Below are 16,994 nucleotides of genomic sequence, written 5' to 3'. Positions count from 1 at the left end.
TACTGTTACTGTCAAAGATTTAAAAAAATATCTGAGCAGTTATCAAAACAACTGTAACTATTTGGTTATTTTCCCCTCCAGTCTTGATCCAAGCATTGCTTTTCATTTTAGTATTCTATGCCCTGGAGACCCAGTGAAATGAGTTATTTAAGTCCTTGCTGATGAAATAGTTAAGTGACTCCTAAGGTTGCAGACACACTCTTTGGTCCAGTCAGAAGCCTGATCCGTTTTTTTCCACCTCTTGTTAAGATTTATGGCGTAACAATTCTGGAAACATGAATGGACATGGTTTTTTAAGTTCGTCTGGAACCGTAACCAACCTAAGGTATCCCAGACAATATGCATTCAGAAAGTTCACTGTTTTTTGCTATTCTGGTTAAAGATGTTTTTCAAATGAAAGCTTGTTATAATTTCACCTAGGTATACAAAATACTAGAAACTCTAGGACACATTGGTAAGATCGAAATTGCCCGTGTCCCTAAACCAGTATGTTCTTCTCTAGTGATAATCATAGTTCTAGTTCCATATATCTTATTGATCCAAAGTGTCTAGTGACCACAAAAATAACACAGAGAAGTCTCTGTTTATTGGTGTGTATGTGTATATTTGTATACATATATATATATATGTATTTAATAAAGCCTTTTTATTTCCCAAGGAGCTGGAGTCTATGCAATGATGTAATTTGGTCTGATTTTACAGTTGTCATAGGGAAGGCAGTGATTCCTGATCAGGAAAACAATCTCAGAAACATGTGGAATGATATTGAGCTGCTAACAAATGATGATACAGGAAGTGGGTACCTAAGTGTTGGTTCAGGAAAAGAACACGGAACCGCTTTATATCAAGTAGATTTACTAGCAAAGATCTCCTCTGAAAAGGTAATGGTTATGTTGCTGTTTTCATTCACAAAATTTTTACTGTGTTTACTAAGACTGGTAGCCACAAGGTAGTTGTTTATAAATGAGTATAGTCCTTTCTCGGGGATTCAAAGTTTAGTGTCAGGTTACTGGAAATTTCCATCTGAATTCCCCATACATCATTTTAAGGTCAATATTCCAAACCTAACTTTTCATACATCCTCTTGACATTTTAGAAACACAGATGTATGCAAAAATGATACAAAGAATATCTACCACCAGCTTAGGAAGTAAAACATTACCTAGAATTGAAGCAAGCCCCTGGGGTCTCTCCCTGATGGTCCAGTGGCTAAGACTCCACGTTCCCAATGCAGGATTCAATCCCTGGTCAGGGAACTAAATCTTATATGCTGCAACTCAGAGTTCGCATGCCACAGCTAAAGACCCTGCATGCCACAAAAAGATCTAGGATCCTGTGTGCCACAACTAAGACACAGTGCAGCCAAATAAGTAAACATTAAAAAAAAGAGAAACACTTGACTAAGAAGTTATATGGGCTCAAGAAAAGAGGCCTGTCAAGTGAAGTTTTAAACTTGGGTGCTTGGGTGATGACATCATTGATGACTGTTGTTAAACATGTATGAAAATGCTTTATTTTCGTCCTACTTTTCCCTCCCCCAGGCCTCATTAAATCCAAAAATACAAGCATGCAGCTTAAGTGATGGGTTTATTATTATAGCAGACCAATCGGTGATACTGTTGGACAGTATTTGTAGATCTCTTCAGTTACATCTTACATTTGGTAAGTCTAACGTAATGCAGTAAACAAATTGGAAGTCAACTATATCTTGCTGCCAATTTCTACAGCATTGCCTTTTCTTTACTCCATTATTTATAAGACTTGAAATTAAACTGATTTTAAGAAATGAATCTTGAGTACCAGATGGAGAGGATACTGAGATGATCCTTTCTGTCAATAAGTCTAGGGAAAAGCATACTAGGAGAGCAACAGTTGATTTGCAGGGTTTTTGTATTAGTAGAAAACGGCTTCCCTGGTGGCTCAGTGGTTAAGAATCTGCCTGTAATGCAGGAGACACAGGTTTGATCCCTGGCTCAGGAAGATCCCCTGGAGAAGAGCATGGTAACCCATTCCAGTATTGCCTGGAGAATCCCATGGACAGAGGAGCCTGGTGGGCCACAGGCCACCATGAGGTCACAGAGTCAGACACGACTGAAGCTACTTAGCACACATGCATGTTCAAGTTCTTGGATCTTATGCATAATTTCAATACCATCAGGAAATATTTGAATACTTCTAGCACTATATATATTTAAAATGTGCTTATGAATGAATTCCTATTGGATTAAAGAGCTTTAAGTATGTATATGCAAATATGGATTTAAGAGTAAACTAAGGGACAAACAAGTCAGTGGTTTTGTTGGAAAATAGGTGAAAATATTGTGAAAGTTTTTCTGAAATTTTTGAATGGTTCTATGAAGACTTACAAGACCTTTTAGAACTAACACCCAAAAAAGATGTCCTTTTCATTATAGGGGACTGGAATGCAAAAGTAGGAAGTCAGGAAACACCTGGACTAACAGGCAAATTTGGCCTTGGAGTACGGAATGAAGCAGGGCAAAGGCTAATAGAGTTTTGCCAAGAAAATGCACTGGTCATAGCAAACACCCTCTTCCAACAACAGAAGAGAAGACTCTACACATGGACATCACCAGATGGTCAACACCGAAATCAGATTGATTATATTCTTTGCAGCCAAAGATGGAGAAGCTCTATACAGTCAGCAAAAACAAGACCAGGAGCTGACTGTGGCTCAGATCATGAATTCCTTATTGCCAAATTCAGACTGAAATTGAAGAAAGTAGGGAAAACCACTAGACCATTCAGATATGACCTAAATCAAATCCCTTATGATTATACAGTGGAAGTGAGAAATAGATTTAAGGGCCTAGATCTGATAGTAGAGTGCCTGATGAACTATGGACTGAGGTTCGTGACATTGTACAGGAGACAGGGATCAAGACCATCCCCATGGAAAAGAAATGCAAAAAAGCAAAATGGCTGTCTGGGGAGGTCTTACAAATAGCTGTGAAAAGAAGAGAAGAGAAAAGCAAAGGAGAAAGTATCTGAATGCAGAGTTCCAAAGAATAGCAAGAAGAGATAAGAAAGCCTTCCTCAGCGATCAATGCAAAGAAATAGAGGAAAACAACAGAATGGGAAAGACTAGAGATCTCTTCAAGAAAATTAGAGATACCAAGGGAACATTTCATGCAAAGATGGGCTCGATAAAGGACAGAAATGGTATGGACCTAACAGAAGCAGAAGATATCAAGAAAAGGTGGCAAGAATACACAGAAGAACTGTACAAAAAAGATCTTCACGACCCAGATAATTACGATGATGTGATCACTGACCTAGAGCCAGACATCCTGAATGTGAAGTCAAGTGGGCCTTAGAAAGCATCACTAGGAACAAAGCTAGAGGAGGTGATGGAATTCCAGTGGAGCTATTTCAAATCCTGAAAGATGCTGCTGTGAAAGTACTGCACTCAAGATGCCAGCAATTTTGGAAAACTCAACAGTGGCCACAGGACTGGAAAAGGTCAGTTTTCATTCCAGTCTCAAAGAAAGGCAATGCCAAAGAATGCTCAAACTACTGCACAGTTGCACTCATCTCACACGCTGGTAAAGTAATACTCAAAATTCTCCAAGCCAGGCTTCAGCAATATGTAAACCGTGAACTTCCTGATGTTCAAGCTGGTTTTAGAAAAGGCAGAGGAACCAGAGATCAAATTGCCAACATCCGCTGGATCATGGAAAAAGCCAGAGAGTTCCAGAAAAACATCTATTTCTGCTTTATTGACTATGCCAAAGCCTTTGACTGTGTGGATCACCATAAACTGTGGAAAATTCTTCAAGAGATGGGAATACCAGACCACCTGACCTGCCTCTTGAGAAATCTGTATGCAGGTCAGGAAGCAACAGTTAGAACTGGACATGGAACAACAGACTGGTTCCAAATAGGAAAAGGAGTACGTTAAGGCTGTATATTGTCACCCTGCTTATTTAACTTAAATGCAGAGTACATCATGAGAAACGCTGGGCTGGAAGAAGCACAAGCTGGAATCAAGATTGCCAGGAGAAATATCAATAACTTCAAATATGCAGATGACACCACCCTTATGGCAGAAAGTGAAGAGGAACTAAAAAGCCTCTTGATGAAAGTGAAAGAGGAGAGTGAAAAAGTTGGCTTAAAGCTCAACATTCAGAAAACGAAGATCATGGCATCTGGTCCCATCACTTCATGGGAAATAGGTGGGGAAACAGTGTCAGACTTTATTTTTCTGGGCTCCAAAATCACTGCAGATGGTGACTGCAGCCATGAAATTAAAAGACGCTTACTCCTTGGAAGGAAAGTTATGACCAACCTAGATAGCATATTAAAAAGCAGAGGCATTACTTTGCCAACAAAGTTTCGTCTAGTCAAGGCTATGGTTTTTCCTGTGGTCATGTATGGATGTGAGAGTTGGACTGTGAAGAAGGGTGAGCGCCGAAGAATTGATGCTTTTGAACTGTGGTGTTGGAGAAGACTCTTGAGAGTCCCTTGGACTGCAAGGAGATCCAAGCAGTCCATTCTGAAGGAGATCAGCCCTGGGATTTCTTTGACAGGAATGCTAAAGCTGAAACTCCAGTACTTTGGCCACCTCATGCAAAGAGTTGATTTACTGGAAAAGACTCTGATGCTGGGAGAGATTGGGGGCAAGAGGAGAAGGGGACGCCAGAGGATGAGATGGCTGGATGGCATCACTGACTCGATGGACGTGAGTCTGAGTGAGCTCCGGGAGTTGGTGATGGACAGGGAGGCCTGGCGTGCTGCGATTCATGGGGTTGCAAAGAGTCGGACACGACTGAGCGACTAAACTGAACTGAATTGAGAGAAATTGAAGTGTTTTTGTGAGAAGAGCTGAAAAATTAATGAATTATTTTAAAACAAAACTTAGCTGAAAAGGAATTAGAAGGTATGCACATGAGAATAAAATCTTGATCTCAACATGTAGGAGGAAAACCCATATTTTGTGTAATCTTAGCATATCTACCCTGATGGGGCCACAAGATTCAGTTTCACCAATGGAAAGTGAAACTCTGTCTACATATAGTACTCTGTGTACAGATATTACTAGTGAATAATTTTAGTTATAAACAATTTACTTTCTACTGCCTTTTGTCTTAGTCTTCCCCTTTCAGTCTTCACTTCCCCCTGGCCTTCTTGCTTTTGTGCAAACAATAACTTTCTCACCTCCTTCAAATTTTTGTTCAGATCTGACAAAGGGAGCTGTCCTGAGCACACCAATTAATACCACATGGCTCTTCAGAGCTCTGTTTCCCTCCTCTGTATCACCTTTGTTTGTGTCATATAATTAGATTGTTATGCTGACTGTTTATCATCTATTTCTGCCTTAGCATTTGAGTTCCATGAAGATGGGACTCTTGGTAATATTCTCAGATGTATACAAAAAGCCTTGAGCAATGCTTAGCCTATCAGTGCTCAGCAAATATTTATTGACTAAGAGTCAGTAGCATTCCTTTTGCCATTAATCACTACTTTCCTGAAATATTTAAAAGAAGCTTCTTAAATCGTTGACTTTTAATAACAAAATTTGCGATTCTTTGTATTGAAAATAAGCATTTTTGGAGGAAGCTTGGCATAACTTTGATTTGAAATTTTCAGATACTGAAGTGGATGTAGTTGGCCTGTGTCAAGAAGGAAAGTTTCTTTTGGTTGGGGAGAGAAGTGGCAACCTACATCTTATTCATGTAACGTCAAAGCTAACATTACTCACCAATGTAAGAGCTTGTTACCTTGTTATGTTTTTCATCTTCATTATCTAAATTCTGAACTATCTCTTAGCTAAAAACTCTAGCAAAGCTTTGCTTGATTTGTGTTTTAAATTACAAGAATAATGCTTCTTAACGTTGAATTTAAGAATCATAGCTTAGAAACTGAAAAAAAATGCATAACCTGAAAGTTGAGAATTACGTTTTTTTGGGTGGACTTTCTGAGAACTTTAAGCCCAGAGGGCAGTCTCTCAAGATAGCTCTGAGGGACTGCTCTGAAGAAGTAAGAGAGGAGCTAGGATATATAGGAGTTTTGCAAGACAGACCATATAGTTGGAACATCAAAAGAGTACTGTTAACTAAAGAAAATCAGGTATCTCAGGTTAATGAATTTAGTGTTTTCTATGTATGGGAAGATGCAAGAGTGGGCTCACTGAAATCATTCCTTGATATGTGCACCTTTACCACCCAGGGCCAGTATCAGGCACTTCCCCATCCAGAGTCCCTTCCGTGTACACGTGGGAGTAGCTGCCGTGGCTGAGGGCTGGCCAGTGGGCAGCCTGTTCATCTCCATCCTGAGTTCCCTCATGGCTGGATGTGGCTGCAGCATCCTTTGTTTGCTGAAATGGCAGGCAACATTTTTTAATCCACAAAACATGACATAAGTGCAAAATGGAAAAATTACAGTTTGAAGACTGTATACTTGTCCATAACAGTTTTCCATTTCAAGACTAAAATGTTTGGGATATAGGTAAAATTATTGCTAATGATAATTGATAACCCTCGAGTTTAAAGAAAATAATCTTTGATTGTATTTTTCTGGGTTTAATCTTATCATTTGATATTAATTTGTAATTAGGCATTTGTTCAGAAAGCTAACGATGAAAATCAGTGTACTTACCGAAATCTTGTTATTGAGAAAGATAGTTCAAGCGAAGGTAAGTTTTTAAATTTCTTTTTTAATATCTTCTTAATAATGTTCAGTCAAAAAATCAGATTTGTACTTAATATATTAGGTAAATTAATTTGCACTAGGTGGCTCAGTTGGTAAAGAATCCGCCTGCAATGCAGGAGACCTGGGTTCGATCCCCTGGAGGAGGAAATCAACCCACTCCAGTATTCTTGCCTGGAGAATCCCTGTGGACAGAGGAGCCTGGCAGGCTATAGTCCATGGGGTCACAAAGAGTGGGACACAACTGAGTGACTAGCACTTACACAAAGTTAAACTTTTGGGGTGCAATTAATATTGTTTTAAAAAAAGTTTATTTTAGATCTTTTCAGAGGCTTAAATGTTAACTCTTCTTAAATAATATATCCTAAACTTTTTTATAGTTTTAAGAGTTCTATAGATAATTAAGGATACATGATATTCTTTTAAAATGTTGTTATGGATTTTAGTATATTTATTATACTTCTTTTTTTTTTTAATTTTATAAAATTAATTTTATTTTATTTTTAAACTTTACATAATTGTATTAGTTTTGCCAAATATCAAAATGAATCCACCACAGGTATACATGTGTTCCCCATCCTGAACCCTCCTCCCTCCTCCCTCCCCATACCATCCCTCTGGGTCATCCCAGTGCACCAGCCCCAAGCATCCAGTATCGTGCATTGAACCTGGACTGGCATCTCGTTTCATACATGATATTTTACATGTTTCAATGCCATTCTCCAAAATCTTCCCACCCTCTCCCTCTCCCACAGAGTCCATAAGACTGTTCTATACATCAGTGTCTCTTTTGCTGTCTCGTACACAGGGTTATCGTTACCATCTTTCTAAATTCCATATATATGCGTTAGTATACTGTATTTATGTTTTTCCTTCTGGCTTACTTCACTCTGTATAATAGGCTCCAGTTTCATCCACCTCATTAGAACTGATTCAAATGTATTCTTTTTAATGGCTGAGTAATACTCCATTGTGTATATGTACCATAGCTTTCTTATCCATTCATCTGCTGATGGACATCCAGGTTGCTTCCAAGTCCTGGCTATTATAAACAGTGCTGCGATGAACATTGGGGTACACGTGTCTCTTTCCCTTCTGGTTTCCTCAGTGTGTATGCCCAGCAGTGGGATTAACAAACGTTAACTGGCCTTTATTTTGATGTAGCTGAGATTATTTTTTTCTGGTGAATGAAGTTTGGTTTATAAAAGTTTCTAAGAAGTAATTTTGCTTTTACAGATAATTTACCAACTCTCTATAAATAACTTTTATCTGTGTTGCTACTATATTATTTGGTTATTAGACTTTAAATGAGCAAATGGACATATTTTTAAGCTAGGTCCAGACTCTGATTTAAATTTTTTATTGATGTGCCTTTTAAAGAAGCTGGCTTGATTTTATTTTAATAGATACCTATTATATGCTGCTGCTTACAAACAATGGACTTTTTTGTATTACGAACCTTCAGCTTGTAAAAATTCAACAAGGTAAGTAATGTATTATTTTCTTATTACTGATTTGCAGCGAATTTTTTTTGGAGCAAAGGGCTCTTTTTATCAATAATTTTATTAATTTTTTGTTTTCACTGGGTCTTTGTTGGTGAGTGTGTGCTTTCTCTATTTACAGAGATCAGGAATTCTGCTCTCCTGTCGCGATGCGCAGGCTTTTCATTGTTGTGGCTTCTTTTCCTGTGGAACACGGGCTCTAAGGGGGCATGGGCTTCAGTAGTTGCAGTTCCTCAGCTGCAGAGCACAGGCCCAATGTTGTGGTGCACAGGCTTAGTTGCTTCTCAGCATGTGGGATCTTCCCAAACCAGGAATTGAACCTGTGTCTCCTGCATTGGCAGGCATAGTCTTTACCGCTGAGTCACCAAGGAAGCCCCACAGCAATATTTCTTATGTGTTTTCCAAGTAATTTTAACATAGTCTCTTTGAGAATATTTTAGTGTAACTCCATTCTTTGATACTGGGCATACTTTGAGTATTCGTAATATACTTATTCTCCAAGTTAGGGCTGCAACAGAATCTGAAGAACTATTTATTTATAGCCTTCAAGGACTTTACAACTTAGTCGGAGAGATGGGCGATATGCTAACATAGTAATAAATGCTTTTTGTTGAAATGAATGAACCTGTAAACTGAAATGATTGCATTAATAATTAATAATACAGAGCAGTAATCTCGAGTGTGTTAGTGAATTGTGTGGATCTTATATCCCTCTGAGCTGGCAGAGATTGAGGAATTGATTCTAGGCATGTATTCAACAATTTTTTTTTTTTAAAGATCTACTATGTGCTAAGAAGGCTTCTCAGGTGGCACTAGTGGTAAGGAACCCTCCTGCCAATGCAGGAGACATAGGAGATAAGAATTCAATCCCTGGGTGGGAAGATCCCCTGGAGGAGGGCATGGAAACCCACTCCAGTATGTAGGCCTGGAGAATCCCATGAACAGAGGAGCCTGATGGGCTACAGTGCCAGGGTCACAAAGGTCACAAAGAGTCGGACCCAACTGAAGCGATTGAGCATGCTTGCACACATGTGCTAAGGATGTGCCAGATGCTGGGGCTATGAGGAGATTTAAGGTACACAGTTCTCTAAAGTTTGATGAAGGAGCTGGACAAGTGAAACTGCTCTTCCAAAAGGGAGTGCAAAGTGTTGAGGACATCACAGGTAGCACTTCAGAGCTTGACTAGGAGAGTTGGGACAGGGAGAAGACGCTGAGTAGGAAGAACCGTGGTGCGTGAATGTGTGGAGAGGCCCTATAAGGATATAAGACACGCTGGCAGGTGCCCTGAGTACAACATGCCATCACAGTTTATTTCTTTGGTCAAGGGCAAAACTGAAAAGTCACCAGCACTTTATTAATTTCTGACCAGTTGTTCTTCTCACTAGATTGTATATAATTTCATCTTGACACAAAAGGGGAGACTTGTATGTATTTTATGTCATACTATAAATTTAGCCTACTTTGTCTTTTTCATGCAGCGATTGAAAAGGCAGACTTCGATACAGCTAAGAAGGTAAGAAGACAAGACCACACTGTCTTCTTAAAACTTAAATGCCAGTTTAGGAAAGTGTTTCTGCATAATTGTCTAATGGTTGATTTGGGGGAATTAGCATAATAAAACATTTTAATGACATTCCCATTAAAAGATACCTTTGTAACTGTTGATTTAACTGATTTTTATCAATCTTTCCAAGGAGTTTGGACTATGGAGCATATATATAACATTCTTATTTTTTTAAATCTTGCAGTTACAAGGACAAATCAAGTCCAGCTTTATTTCTACTGAGAATTATCATACTCTCGGTTGTCTCAATCTTGTGGCTGGTGATTTAGCAAGCGAAATCCCTGTGATAATTGGGGTAATTCTTTTTTTTATAAAATTTCAAATTTCTTTTTCTGAAACATTTCTTCATTAAAACATAGTTTTGGTAAAATTGTGAATTTGTAGTGTATAGCAGAAACAGGGAAATTAGAAAATTTCATGAAATTAACTCAATAGAGTTAACTAAGTTTCTACATGGGAAAAACTATTGCATCTTTATTTTCACTAATCTCTACTTGACATTTAGCATGTCTTTAAGTTAGGGCTTCCCAGGTGGCTCAGATGGTAAAGAATCTGCCTGTAATACAGGAGACCTGGATTCGATCCCTGGGTCCAGAAGATCCGCACAAGAAGGGAATGACTTCCAGTATTCTTGCCTGGAGAATTTCATGGAGAGGAGCCTGATGGGCTATATAGTCCATGGGGTTGCAAAGAGTTGAGCAACTAACACTTTCACTTTTCACTTCAGCTATGAGTGCAACAGCAGCAAACAAAACATCTAATATCATATTCGTGGAGTAGGCAAAAATTCTATATTGAATTATATTATTACAGCATTTACAACATGTTTGCTTGCCAAATTTATATATTAAGCAGGTATTTTTCCCTATCTAGTGAGTGTATCCTGTTCAGTATTTCATCGGGCGTCAAATAATTTGAAATGAATATTTATGAATTTTTTTCAAATAGTAATTATTTTAATGACAGTACTTCATCAAGCACTGTATTTATCTCATAATTCTAGAGGAAGTCTTAAAGCTTATCTGGTGTCTCTAAGTTGCCTGAACATGCCTGCTCCTTGTTAAATGTTCATGTGGTAGGAGTTCACTTTTCTTTTCATTCTGTTCTCTTGAAAACTAAGAGAGGAACAGGATGATAATAGCTAGCTGAGCTTGAATATATATAAATATATTTTGAAATTAGTCACATGTGCAACTTTGATGTTTCTACCTGGAAGAGAACTTGGGTCTGAAACCAAGTTTGTAATTGACATACTGTTTTCACTTCTGTAGGGAACTGGCAATTGTGCACTCTCAAAATGGGAGCCAGATTCTTCCAGGAAAGGGATGACAGTTAAGAGTGTTATTGATTCAGAGATTATCAAAGGTAAAAATAAGTTAATGAAACTACTTTTGGTAATTGAAAGTGAGTTGTTATTTTCATGTCAATATGCTAAGTCTAGCATGTGGCCCATTTTAGCAAATAACTCTTGCAAACAAGCCAGCTTATTAGTCTGTGATTGTCTGCATATTTGACTTCTTGGAGCATTGCTGTTGTTACTCTTCATTTTGGGAGGTTTTTTGTTTTAGTAGTCATCCAGAAAAGTAGAGGGGAGGAAATAAATGGGAATGGAAACTTCTTGTTTAAGTGCACTTCTGCCTCTTCATAAGTATGTTAGTTTACTGTCTTAAATATGGCGATACATAACCCAGAAACGTAGTCCTTACACACCTTGCTTTCTCTTTTGTAGGTGCAAAGAAGTTCCAGCTAATAGACAACCTACTTTTTGTTCTTGATACTGATGTATGTTTCTGATATTTCGCCTTAAGTATTTTCACTTGGTTTTATATTTAACAGTGGAAATGTTGTTAAACTTTACCAAGACAAGGACTTTAGCTGGGGTGAATTACTGTCTTGTGTAATGTACTTTATTTCAGTTACATATCAAAAGATAGATTCCCAAATGTAAATTTTTAGCCATTAAGAGATTGTATCAATGAAATGTCTCTTTTGCAGAACGTGTTGAGCTTATGGGATATTTACACCCTAACTCCCATATGGAACTGGCCTGTCCTTCATGTAGAAGAGTTTCTTCTCACCACAGAAGCAGAGTCACCTTCATCAGTCACCTGGTACATTATGACACTCAACATTGATTTCCCTTCTGTTAGAACCAGGTTTCTTGCCTGGTTCTGATCAGATCTTTGCTACCCCGTGGTCTGTACAATCCATGGAATTCTCCAGACCAGAATACTGGAGTGGGTAGCCTTCCCTTCTCCAGGGAATCTTCCCAACCCAGGGATCAAACCTAGGTCTCCCTCATTGCAGGCAGATTCTTTACCAGCTGAGCCACCAGGGAAGCCCCATTATGTGTTACATTACAAATAACACTGTGAACAGACTGACAGGGTAAAGACCATTTCATTATTAGCCATTAAGAACAAATGGGTTACGCAAAAAGCTCCAAATGAATGTGTTAGAAAGAGTGTCAGTCTAGGCCATAAACACTGAGAAGTCAAATTCATTATCTTCTGTGTGAATAAATTTTTATACAAGGATATCACTTTGACTTAGCTTATATCTAGCAACTGGCTTATGTGATTCACTTAAACCTTCTTTTCTCTTTCAGGCAAGGGATTACAAATCTCAAATTAGTGGCTCTAACAACTACTACTAATAAGAAGGTTTGGGAGAATTTATTTCACATTTGTCCATATTATGTGTTAGAAATAGCATTAATACAAAACTAGTTGTTAAGTAGTGCTTGAAATATATTAGCTCTTAGTTCACACAGGTACTTGACAGATCAGAAATAACCCTGCAGAGCTCTTTTTTCTCATCTAAAAAACAAAGTATAAATCTCTGTTCCATACTTTAATTGGAGCATTTCCATAAGAAAATGCTTATTACAGTGATACTTCATACTTCTGACACTGAGGAATTACATTTGCCTTACGTTTACATTTGTCTTCCAAATTACATTCGCCTTAGGTTCAAATTGTAAAATGGACTCCAGGTAGCAGATTTAGAAGATGGGATAGGATATAATTTTATATGTAACCTTTAAATGATACAGTAACAGATTTACTTATTTTTTCAATTAACTTTGTATCAAATGTTTTCATCTATGTCCTGGATTGTAAGTGCTATCTTGTGCTTAGAGGTTTATACTGACCTAAGAAATTCATAGCTGTCTTGTTTTTCTTAGATGAAAAACCTTGTGGTCTGTTCATTACCTGCGATGGAAATACTGTATTCTTTGGAAGTATCTGGTATTTCTTCTCTGGTGCAAACAGGAATTAGCACGGTAAGCTGACATGTATTTTGAACTACTTTATAGCAACAACAGCAAAAACAATTAAGAATAACTGAGTCAAGAATGAGTGGAACCTAGTGGAATACCTGGATAGATCTCAGGTTTATAACCATATTTATTGTTATCATAGGTCTTGAGCTACATTTATTTGTAGAAGGTCGGTTTTCATTTAAAAAGACAAGAAAATTAATTGACTAAGACATCAGTCAATTGCATATTCAATTTTCTTGTCTGTTCACAGGGAATATAAATAATTGTTAATTTGGGAGAGGTTATCACTTTTTACTTATTTTTTAACTGTTATCCTAAAAAAGTTTTTTCTTACTATGTTTCATCTCTTTTTTATACATATGCCCTGTATTTTTTCCAAACCATTTGGAAATTACTTTCAGACATCATAACCTCTCATCTCTAATTTCAGCAGGTATCTCCTAAAGAGTCAAGCCATTCTTCTAAAACATAGTCATCACACTCACAACATTTAACATTAATGCAATATTATTGTGAAATATGCCATCCAAATTCAAATTTTACCAATAGTGCCAATTACTTGAGAACTTTTTTTTTTCCTGACCTAGGATTCAGTCAAGCATCACAAATTGAATTTTGTTGTTGTGGTCACATGGTGGTTTACTTTAATCTCTAAAACTTCCCTAGTCTTATTTTGGTCTTTTCCGACACATTTTCTTGAGTACTAGTAGAATGGTTGAATGTTCCTCCATTTGGATCTGTCAGCCTCGTCATGATTAGATTTGTGCTAAGCTTTTCTGGCCAGGATCCTGCATAGGTGATGTTGTGTCCTGACTGGATCACGTTAAGGGACTCAAGTTTACTCATCTTGTTATTGGTGCTGTTAAATTTGATCACTTGGTTAAAGCAGATCTACCAGATTTCTTCCTTGTAAAGGTATACGTTCCCCCTGATAATTAGTAAGTAATTTCTGTGGTACTATTTTGAGACTGTGGGAATATTCTTTTCTTCAACAGTTTTTCCCGGTAATTTTAGAATCCATTGATGGATAATTTCTGCCTAAACCAGTTGTTACTGTAGTAACTATAAAGTGAATTGATACCATTTCTCAATTTTAAACATGTTTTTGCTCTTGTAGGATACCATATACCTTCTGGAAGGAATTTTCAAAAATGATCCAAGGTAGGTCACATTTTGTTTATCAGATGCATCATTAAATAACAGCATAGTTAAAACTTATTTACTAATATTAAATGGCAAATGTCAATATTAAAATTTTTTTTTCAGTTTGTCTGAAGACTCAGTCTCCGTTTTAGCACTCAGATGTCTTACAGAGGCTTTACCAGAAAACAGGTAACTTCTTTTTTTCTAAGCCTTACCTTAATGAAAGACTTGACTTCTCTGATTAATACAAATTTTACTGAAATTTCTTTTCAATTTTTCAGATTGAGTCGGTTACTTCACAAACACAGATTTGCTGAAGCTGAGAGCTTTGCCATTCAGTTTGGACTAGATGTTGAGGTAATTATTCATGTATTCATTCATGCATTGAAAGCATTTCTTCATGTACTAGTGGCTGAGGAGACAAACAGGTAAAACATGATTGAGATTTAGTGTGATCAGACCTGTAATTAAGATATGACCAAATAGAGTAAGGGATTCAAAGGAGATACTGAACTTTTAAGTAGGGTGGAAAGACTTCCTGGAGGAGGTAATTTTATGTCCTATCTTGAAGATATTCCTGATAGTCCTGGGAGAGGAAGGGAATTCTAAGTATTAGGACACATGAAGAAAGTGAGGGATGGGATTTTCCTGGCAAACCAGTGGCTGGGGCTTCACCAACCAAAACAGGTGGGGTTGCAGGTTTGATTCCTGGTCAGGGAGCTAGGATCCCTCATGCCTAGAGGCTGGAACACCAAAGCATGGAGCAGAAACAACATTGTAACAAGTTCCGTGAAAACTTAAAAAAGAAAAATTCATCCCTTATTAAGAATTCACACAGATATTAAAAAGAAAGAAAGTGAGGGAGTCTTATGGTTTCCAGAAACTCCTAGTAGTTAGTCAGGACTAGCGTATAGGTTCACTGTGCATAGAAAGAAAAGGAGATGATGGAGAAGAAGGTCAGAGCCTAGAGGGCTTTGTGTGCACTGCAGAGGATTTAGGTTTTGTTCTGCAGGTGATAGGGAGCTACTAAGAATTTCACTGTATAAAGAGGGGAAATTGATAATGGGATTGAACCCGTATCTCAGTTGAAAGACTGAGCCAGTGCAGCGAGGTAGAGACATACAGGAGGGAAGGCCAAGAGAGGTGTGTAGAAGGTAGAAGCAGTGGGGCTCAGTGATCAAACAGGGTGATAATGTTGGGAAGGGACTTGCAGGACTCTGCTCAGTACACTAGTTGGAATGTGATGATATGACTTAAAATGAAGAGTGTTGTGGAAGAGTTAGGGATAACATATAAAGGGTTCTGCCTATGAACATTGCATGTGTGACTTCCCTAGTGGCTCAGTGGTAAAGAATCTGACTGCCAATGCAGGAGATATGGGTTCAATCCCTGGTCCGGGAAGATCCCACATGCCGGCGGGCACCTAAGCCCGTGTGCCACAACTATGGAGCCTGTGCTCTGGAACCGGGGAGCCGCAACTACTGAAGCCTTGTGTGCCCTAAGGCCCACACTCCCCAACAAGAGAATCCACTGCAGTTCCATGCAGAGAGTAGTCCCCACTCACCGCAACCAGAGAAAAGCCCTCACAGCAACAAAGACCTAGCACAGCCAAAAAATATAAATAAATAAAATTATATGTTTAAAAAAACATTGCATGTAAGGAATCTTATAAAATGAGGCTCTCTGATAGGAACCTGGAGAGTGATCTGAGCTGAATCTGGAGGTGGATAACACAGGGGAATGGCTCAGACCTCTCAAGGAGAATGTGGAGAGTCAGAAGAGATCTGAGTATGAGGTACAGGGCACCACCACATGGGACATAGAGGAAGAAGGGCGATGAACACATTTGGGAAGAAACCCACACAAATGTGCAATTGAAGAAGCCAAGGAAGAAGAAACTTTGAAGTTTAGGGAGGAGAATCCCTGGCAGTCCAGTGGTTAGGGCTTCTTGCTTTCACTGCTGAGGGCCTAGGTTCAATCCTTGGTTGGGGAACTACGGTCCCATAAGCCATGAGACGTGGCCAGAAGACAAACAAAAAGTTGAGTGGAGAGTCATCAGCAGTTGCAAATATTACCGATAAAATCAAGCATAAAAACTGAAAGTTGTTGAATTTGGTGATTAGGAATTCATTGATAGCCCCTGAAAAGTCGTGGTAAGTAATGAAGGAGGGAGCTTAGTGGTAGTGAAGAACTAATATTTCCTTTGTGGGTGGTGAGTATCCACCTGTTTGTTGTTTAAAAAATGTAGCATATTGGGGACTTCCCCACTGATCCAGTGGCTAGGACTCCAGTAATCCCAATGCAGGGGCCGGGGTTTGATTGTGGTTAGGGAACCAGATCCCCACGTGCTGCAACTGAGAGCTTGTGTGCTGTAGCTAAAGATCCCGTGTGCCACAAAGACCTGGCGTGATCAAATTTTAAAAAAGGGAATGGAAAAATGTAGCCTTTTATATTACATAACAACCTAAATGGGAAAAGAACTTGAAAAAGAGTAGATGCAGTGCATATGTATAACTGAATCATTTTGCTGTACACCTGAAATCATCACATTGTTAATCAACTATACTCCAATAATTAAAACGTTTTTAAATATAGCATTTTAAAACACACAAAAGAATTAATTCCATTTATTGTTTAAAAGTGTATATGAGTAAAGAAGTAAGTTAATGGGATAAAAAGCACCAAAATTAAGATAACAGATACTTCTAGTTCAGGGAAGGAGGATGACATGTTTGGAAGAAGAGAATGGGATCTTAAACTATATTAGTAATTGCTGCGGCCAGCACAGCAGGTAGGGAATCGAAAGTGGTCAATGCACAGTTTGGGAAAAAGA

General features: G+C 38.2%; 1 protein-coding gene across 4 annotated transcripts in view; it reads left to right on the top strand.

Moving 5' to 3' along the window:
- KNTC1 (kinetochore associated 1) overlaps nt 1–16,994 on the top strand; it is a 70,460-nt gene that overhangs the window by 1,577 nt on the left and 51,889 nt on the right. For 2 of the 4 annotated variants that reach the window (XM_061384694.1, XM_061384692.1), the window contains exons 2-17: nt 250–325; nt 703–881; nt 1,542–1,662; nt 5,608–5,723; nt 6,574–6,652; nt 8,073–8,150; nt 9,647–9,681; nt 9,917–10,027; nt 11,004–11,097; nt 11,462–11,514; nt 11,728–11,843; nt 12,341–12,395; nt 12,920–13,018; nt 14,136–14,179; nt 14,285–14,350; nt 14,443–14,518. In XM_061384694.1, coding sequence (XP_061240678.1) covers nt 753–881; nt 1,542–1,662; nt 5,608–5,723; nt 6,574–6,652; nt 8,073–8,150; nt 9,647–9,681; nt 9,917–10,027; nt 11,004–11,097; nt 11,462–11,514; nt 11,728–11,843; nt 12,341–12,395; nt 12,920–13,018; nt 14,136–14,179; nt 14,285–14,350; nt 14,443–14,518 — 1,272 coding nt within the window. In that variant the 5' untranslated portion in view covers nt 250–325; nt 703–752. The remainder of the gene's footprint in view (nt 1–249; nt 326–702; nt 882–1,541; nt 1,663–5,607; nt 5,724–6,573; nt 6,653–8,072; nt 8,151–9,646; nt 9,682–9,916; nt 10,028–11,003; nt 11,098–11,461; nt 11,515–11,727; nt 11,844–12,340; nt 12,396–12,919; nt 13,019–14,135; nt 14,180–14,284; nt 14,351–14,442; nt 14,519–16,994) is intronic. The other 2 variants (XM_061384691.1, XM_061384690.1) reach the window with 1 other exon arrangement.

The sequence above is a fragment of the Bos javanicus genome, chromosome 17 (genome assembly GCF_032452875.1).
Source record: "Bos javanicus breed banteng chromosome 17, ARS-OSU_banteng_1.0, whole genome shotgun sequence".
NCBI classification, from domain to species: domain Eukaryota; kingdom Metazoa; phylum Chordata; class Mammalia; order Artiodactyla; family Bovidae; genus Bos; species Bos javanicus.
Note: the sequence above shows the minus strand (reverse complement) of the source record. Positions and strands in the feature narration are given on the sequence as shown.